This window comes from Ischnura elegans, chromosome X (genome assembly GCF_921293095.1).
Source record: "Ischnura elegans chromosome X, ioIscEleg1.1, whole genome shotgun sequence".
NCBI classification, from domain to species: Eukaryota; Metazoa; Arthropoda; class Insecta; order Odonata; family Coenagrionidae; genus Ischnura; species Ischnura elegans.
The window spans coordinates 54,590,178-54,598,151 of NC_060259.1; the positions used below are offsets into that span (position 1 = coordinate 54,590,178).

At 36.6% G+C, this 7,974-nt stretch overlaps 1 protein-coding gene across 2 annotated transcripts in view; it reads left to right on the top strand.

Annotated features, from left to right (window-relative positions):
• The window catches only part of LOC124171801 (protein SET-like), a 31,336-nt gene extending 23,852 nt beyond the window's left edge, over positions 1-7,484 (top strand). Inside the window, exons 6-7 of one of the 2 annotated variants that reach the window (XM_046551120.1) lie at positions 569-732; positions 6,257-7,484. In XM_046551120.1, coding sequence (XP_046407076.1) covers positions 569-732; positions 6,257-6,402 — 310 coding nt within the window. In that variant the 3' untranslated portion in view covers positions 6,403-7,484. The remainder of the gene's footprint in view (positions 1-568; positions 733-6,256) is intronic. The other variant, XM_046551121.1, reaches the window with a different exon arrangement.
• Positions 7,485-7,974: the final 490 nt, after the last annotated feature.

Here is a 7,974-nt window from a genome sequence, read left to right on the forward strand (position 1 = left end):
TGTATATGGTGTATAGGTAATTTGATACCCTACAACTAAGCTATTGGGAACGCATCACTCTCTCCCGCATGTTAAAATGGTCTCGAATAACGAAAATTTGGTTATTGCAAAGACCCGATGAAACGCATCCCTTGCGCTAAGCAAGGCATGGGTATATTTGACTTCCAAACTTCTAGAGGTACAAAATTCCAAAAATTGAAGCGTGCCCAAAATTTTAAATTCGCAGCCTTTGAGGTTTTTGTAGTGTGGTGTGGAGGAACTTGCACTTTGGACACAGTCTAAACATAATATCAATTGAGCCGTAGTGAAGTCAGAAACTGTGCTTTTCCTTCCCGTGGGCAGTGAAATTTTTTCGGCTCCATCTGTATCACACGGACAGCAAGATCAGTTCTTCATATCGTGAGCTAATACGAAATTGTAATGCAGTGTTGCCTTCTGCCTTACAAACTTACAAACATTCAACTTATCAAGGTCTCGGAACGCATCTTGTTGTTACGTCGAGGACTTACTGTGTTATGCTTTCCCATGATTTTATATCTGTATTGATGATTATTTATTTATTTTTCAGCTCGGAAGAAGAAGAAGCTGATGATTCTGGAGCAGTTGGTGAGGACGAAGTAGATGAAGAGGAAGAGGTTGAAGGGGAAGATGCGGAAGATGAAGAGGTGATTGGTGAAGATGATGAGGAAGAGGGTGAAGATGGAATGGAGGAGGGTGAAGGCGATGATGATGGTGAGCTATAAGCATCTTATTCACTCTCCAATTACCCTCACTCCCTGAATGTCAGTGGATGTCACACATCACCAAAAATCATAGCTATGGAGGATCTACCCTGATCAATTGAAACCCTTGATTGGTGGTAGTAAGAGCAAATATAAGTGGCCAGTTTTCATTAATAGGAAAGTGACAGGAAAGTTTAAAGAACTGTTTCGCATGAACCATTTTGGTTGTTTGTGAGGTGTATTGGAATCTTGTGCAGCCCTTGGGAAATTACTGTCCCGCTGTGGATGAGTGGATTTGGCGTAGTCTCTGGTGAGCTGTGTTCAAGTTACTCATGCTGAGTTACGGATTGAAGACTGATTATTACACTGATAAAGAACTAGTTAAGCTCACCTTAACAGTTCAAAAGACTTAAATTAGTGTGCTAAAATTAGATAGACATCTGAAGGAGTGGTTTATGTATATTTGTTTTCACTATTGCCATTATATTGTGGTTTTATGCATATTCCAAGTTCATCTTGCTTAAATGCTGCCAATCCATTCTTCTGCAGGAGTGAGGGTCTGTTGAAGTGTTGTTCATCTGATGGATTGTGTTTCAAATCTTGTGTATGATTGTGTTGCTGTGACATTTGGGTGTATGCTATATGGTGTCACTTTTAGGAATTGCTACAATCAATTTAGCAGACGCCGTCTCATAGGGAATTCCTTAAATAAATTCACTAGGATTCTCATGATAAGCTTTCTTATTTGATCTGCTGAGTAAAACAAAAATTGTTCTTGAATTTACAGCAAAAAAATTCTTTCATCACAAATTAGGCCCTAGCATAGTTGCTAGCCTAGCCTAGTTGAGGAACTTGAGGTACTCCAGTCTTATTAGGCATATTGATTGGAAGCGCAGTACCGTTAAGGTGGGAATGTGAAACAGTATCATTGTGTATCTCCTAGTATTGTCAATTTTCATATTGCCAGGAAGTATTCATTGCCTTTTTTGTGGATATATATTGAGAGATTTTAAGGGGTAAGCATGGATTTTAATCTCTGCATCCTGTTAGCTGAAAAAATATGGACAGCCTCAGGATAGTATGGATGGTTGCTATGGGGAAAAATTCTAGTTTGCTTGAGCATTACCAGCATTACATACACGAAGGATGAAGTTGGCCATGAAAAAAATACCTGCATTATATTCTTTAAATTTAGGTGGACGTGTTGTTGTTTATCTGGTATGGCTAATGTACAGTACATCTTACAGTGGTTATGCATTATATCAATAGTAAAAGATGTCTCTAGTGATGCAAGTCGTTCACTTAATCACTTAAATTTCACATTACCTGCTGCAGCAGAAGTCTTTGGGAGGAATGAAGTGGAGGTCTGACACTGTTGCAAATAACTTAGGAGATGGTTAAATAATGTCTTTTTATAAATGGAGGTGGAATTAGCTCTCCCAACATATTTTTAATGGTCATACTTAGGGGCAGTCTACAGTATTGGAGTTGTTATAGGTTAAATAAAAGGTTGTCCTTAAATAGAGGAATTCATCGGCAATGGTGAGTCCGGGTGTCCAGTGACCAGGAAAATCTGGAATTGTGCGTGAATTTTTAATCCATGGTGTTACGCATGTATTTTTCATGAAGTTTAGCTCCAACCGGGAATATCAAAATCTTTTATTTCAAATTCATTTCACATAAAATTTTCGACATCCATTATCTGGTCTAAAATATGTTTGTTGTAATTATAAGTGCAGTAACTTAGTAGAATTTTTCATCGAGCATCGAAATGTGGAATGTCGGACAAGAAGTAAGAATCGAAATTTATAGCACTCCCAGGTAAGATTCAAAAAACTAAGAATAGAATTCCAGGTGAAGGCGATATCTACTTATGAGGTCGAAGCAGGGTTCTGGCTTGAATTGAATAAATTTAAATTTTAAATACAATGTGTGCTAACTGACCTATTCTTTCTCCTTGTAAATACAAATATATAATATTATTTGAAAGTATGGAAGTAATTTTGTGTCTTTTAAAATCCTTATCTATCGCTATAGTCACATAATGTTAACCTGGAAATGTGTTAAACTTCCCTGGAAAACTGGGAATGGAATTGTATGAATTTTTCTGCTTTGGTTGGCTGGACACCCTGTGAGTGTGACGAGTAATGAGAGACCCATTTTTTGTCGGTTTGTCTCAAGAAATCATTTGGGTGTTGTACAAGACAAGTGTGAGCATAGATTTAGGTTCTTACTCTCATCCAAGTCTCGGATTAAGGGGAATGCATTAAAATTATTAGTAACAACTTAACATGGTACAGGAATTTTATTTAACTACATTTTTACTCTGTTGAAATGTGTTTGAGGAATGATGAGCTGATTTTTCTGTTGTCAGTTACTAAATTGAGAAATATCTGAGCAATGTGTTATAGTTTTGTCAGAGGTTGAATTTTATAACAATGAAGTAGCAGCATTATATTAATTCTTCAAAAATGAAATTAGATGTTTACTCCTGGAAAAAGTTTGGTAAACAGCATACCCATCCCACAAATAATATCAGAAGGGATTCATGAAAGGGGGGGGAGAACTTTTTTTAGGTGAACTTATTTGGTGATTTTTGGCATATCTAATTAATGTTAAAATATGTTAAATTATATTAAAAAGACTAGCATCACATTCCTCTTTTCGCTGGTACACGCTAAGTATTATAATTATGAGCAAATCATGGCAGTTATTCAGATTTAAATGTTACGTATCTGATTAGAGGAATCACAATGCCAAAAATAAAATTTGGCTAAGAAGCATATTTTGGTTCGGATATGGAATTTACCGTACTGTAATGGCCTATTTAGTTTTTCTCTTGCATTAAAGAATGATGAACTCTTTTTGTATAAAAATCCTATTTCTGGAAAGTAGTTGTGACTAAAAATATATTTTCATTAGTAGATTCTGTAGGGGCTACAATTCACTGCACTGTTCGTACTGCTTGTAATCTCCTGAAGGATATTTGATCATTGTGAATTATGTGTAGGGTTTCTAGATTATGGTAATTGAAAACTTCACACAGCAGTATAAAAATAGCCAAGAAGCAGAATCAAAAGTTTTTGTAAAGATCCAATTTGCTATAAAAGCAGAAGATAAAATCTGTAAAGAAAACATTTTCCGAGAACAAAATGAAATTTTAAATGATCCATATGCAATTCCAATTGCAGAGAAGTTGCTAGAAGCACAAGTAGGATGATTAAGTTATATCTTGGGGGTGTAGGGTTGTACCCTGAGGGGTAGATGGACTGGCTTAATTATGGTGGATAATATTTCAAAAACATATAATAAAGACATGGACCAAAGCAAATACCCGGTCTTCAAGGTCGTTTATTTCATGTTCACCTTATCTGTTCTAACATGCCACCTTGCTTGAATGAATGAGCTGCAGTAGTAGCTGCTTAGTTACGCCCTGAATGTGTCTGCTCCTAAGTATTCCGAGTGAGTGCCGAATCTATTGTTGGTGGCGTGCGATAGCTTCTGGTGCATCATTTGATGGGGAATTTTTGGGTGATGTAGTATGGCAACATCAAGAATTAAGTGTTTTAATCAGTTGTCAAATGTACATCCTGGAATTGGTATAAACGATGCTTATTTTTTAGAAATTTATAGAGTGGCAACATGTTCGAAAAACCTTCAAAATAGTGGAAAAAGTTATTGTAGCTGCCAAAGGCCCCATCAACAGAAATAATGCTTAATATCGTAAGTATTAGTGTTCATGAAAATCAAGGAGCCTTAGTTTTATGCTCAATTAAATTTTTTGCAGCTCCTAAGAGAAATAGAATCCCCATATAATTTCCATTGTAGGATACTTGAATGTAGAAGCATTTAAAAGGCCTTTTCTCGAATCAAACTGAAGTATTTCTCTCTCAGAAAGGTTGGGATTTCTTGTGAGCCATGCTTTAAGTTACTAAAAAAATTGATGAGTAATGTTAACGTTTTAATTTTAGCCCGGATTGGTTACTCATGTGAGCCATTTTGTTAATTCGCTCATAAAATAGCATGCTGTGTATCTAGAAGAATTCTTTGTAGATTTTGATGATAAGCAGTTCTCAGCAGTAGGCCTTTTTGGGCTGTACTTCTGTAAATTTAATTGCGTCCATAAGGAAAGAGCTGTTAGTAGATTTGGTATTGGATACAATCGTGGTCTTAAATAAAAATTTCTGCTTTTTCTTGATTTTGTTTACTTTTTGTTTATGAGGCCTCATTTGGATTGTTGGCCGAAATTTTTATCAAAGCTTTTTCTGTAGTTGAGTGTGTCAGTTCTTAACTAGGTTTCTACCTATTCTTTTGTATTGAATTCTATTGTGTAAATCTTCACTTCTGAGTCACAACATATTCTGATTATTAATTATTAAGTTAAATAGGCAGATAATATGGGGTCCTACTTAAGATGTCAAGGAGCCAATTCTCAATTTGGAACAAGTTCATCATTATCTGTTATTTTGTTTATAATACAGTTCATGTCTTATGCATCCTGTACGTCTCATTTAATTCAATGACTTCAGATGCAATGAATGAAATAGCTAACCTTCTGGAATTCTATTGCCAACATTGCTCACTCAGGGAGCATAATAAGAATAAATCTCTGTAGTTTGTCATCACCATATGTTGGGAAGTTATTTTTTTCACTGTCATGGGAGGTCGTTCATGTTAGCAGCAACACCTCTTCTTCATGATATTTGAACATGGAGGATAACAAATTGACTTTTTTTACTTTACCTGATGTGAGGGTGACTTGAGAGCCCTCAGAATGCCAGACCTATTTTGGAGTTGCATCAGCGTTATACCATTCTAGTCATCGTCTATGCCCTTAAGGAGAAAAAATTATTTTCATATCAAAGAAATCCATATAAAATCCACAAATTTGAAATACAAATCAGTAGTGGAGACTTGGTTTAATGATTCTCCCATCTTATGGGATGCTCTACTTGTGGTCATACTGGCCTTGCTTATTGATCGTGGTGTTTGAAGGTATTTATTTTGAGTTGCTAGTTATTTCATGATATCCCTTTGCTATAGCCTGGAATCACTGGATTCCTAAGTTGACACTGGATTGGCAATATGCTTGATAGAAGTTGTTTTATCTTGGCCATTCATCTTTTCTGTGTCTGAAAGATAGATGCCATATTCTCTGAATAAATGAGTACATACATAATTTTTTGTGTACCATGGGGGGCCTTAGGGACTTAACTTTGGATTTTTAAGTTCAGAAATGTGAAAAATGTGTGAATAGAGATCTTACATAAGGGGCAGATGTACCTCTAGTCCTCGAGGTTTTCCACCAATGTCTTTCTCCTTAATGCCATTCTGTAATCTGGAAATTTTCAAGATTTTGTGTGTCCATAGCCTTATGAATTGTGGATTGATTTAAAAGCTAAGTGTTAGGGTGAGATATAAAATTGATTTTTTGGTGGTGTGTGTATGTTGTTCGTCCCGTGTGTGTGTTCTAGTTTTAAGAGAGTCCTAACCATAATGATCGAACCTTTGGTGTGTGGCTTTTATATCTACAGTTATTTGTCTGTTTCAAGCCGATGAAGGCGAGGAAGGGGACGCAGAGGGTGATGGTGAGTGTGAGGCGGATGGTGAGGGTGAAGCAGAGGGGGAAGGAGATGGTGATGGTGAGGGTGAGGGCGACGAAGAAGGTGGTGATGAGTGAAGCGTCAGCGTGTGATTTTTGATGAGGACCCAGGTGTCAGTGGTGTAATGTGCTTGCCACATAGAACTTTTCCACTGAGTATTTCTCTCCCTCTCCTCTGCAGTACTACTTGTCTACGACTTCATTTATAGTGTGCTGTGGGAGAGAAATGACATTTTAATCAGAGGATCAACATCAACAGGGAGGGATTGGGAGTAAATGATTCAGTTAGTTCCTTGAGCTTAGGGTCTTTTTTAAGTGAATGGTTTGTGTTTGTAAATGATTATTTTAGATCAAATCCTGCAGTGCAGGAATTTATCCCACCCTTTTTTATTTTATGTGTCATTTTGATGGACCCTAATGAATTTTAACAGAATGTATTATCTGTTACCCGATTACAGGGACCATCATAGGTGAATGATGGGGTCCTGTCTCAGGGCGTGAATATTTCCAATCTTCTACCTTGTTGCCCTCTTGATTATACATTACTGAATCACGTTCTTTGATATCTCACATTGGAAATGTAGTAACATATGATTGAGAATCAGAATCATGATTTAAGGAGATGCCTGAAACATGGGCACAAATGTTAGTGCTTTAGAATGAGTGTAAGCGTGATTGTTGTTCCTTCTTGGATGAACCTAAATGACTGGAAGTCCAACAAGTGGTACTGTACTGGGAAAATTGAGCAGACGTGCAAGCATTTAAAATAAAGGGCTGCTTTTTTCAAGGTTGGGTGAAACAAGCAGCTTCCTAGTAACATTTGAATGATGTGTTTCGATGTTGTATACTCATTTCTTGACTTTCCAGTGGGGGGTTTGTAAAGTTCCAACTTATTTTATATTTTGACGTTAACACATTGAACTGGTTCTTTGGTAGGTAAAATAATTATCATGTGATGTTTCATTATGGAAAACCCTTGTACCTGGGTCAATATAGTTCAAATTTATCTCCTACCTGGCAGCCTCCACAAGTCATGATTTTAAGCCACTGATACGTTTGTTTCACATGTATCACATTTCATGTTCCGAGTAAGTTTAAATGAATGGTTGTGCATCTTATCATTTTTCATCATATTTTCTGAATAAATTATTTGAAAGGAATAATTAGTTTTATTGCTATTTCCTTAACTTTTTCCTCCCCTTATCTCTCCTAGTTAACCAATGCTATTCCCTCCCTGGATCTTCCAGAACCTTGAAGTCCCTTTTCTTGCCTCTCCTGGTGGTGCACTACCTTGAAAAGTGTTGAATCCCTTTTGTGCCTTTCCAGAAAAAATTTCTAATGTAATGTGGTATGATTACCTTGTTCCTCATAACCTTAATCCTCTTGTGTGCGTCATATTTGATCATCCTGCACTGACAAGAACTCTCCTTGCCATTCTGTGTTATAACATGAATTTTGTGTTGACTTTATCCTAAGGAGAAGGGAGTTGAATACAAGAGCTGGCTTAAAACACTGAAGTGGCTGTTATTTTCTTTTGTCGTCAGCCCTCATCTAAAAGGGATGACACAGATGTGAGTTAGGTAGTTCTCAATGATTCTTCAAATTTTTCGCTTTTGTGGTTTCCATTGTTTTCTCACTAAATATGGTGTA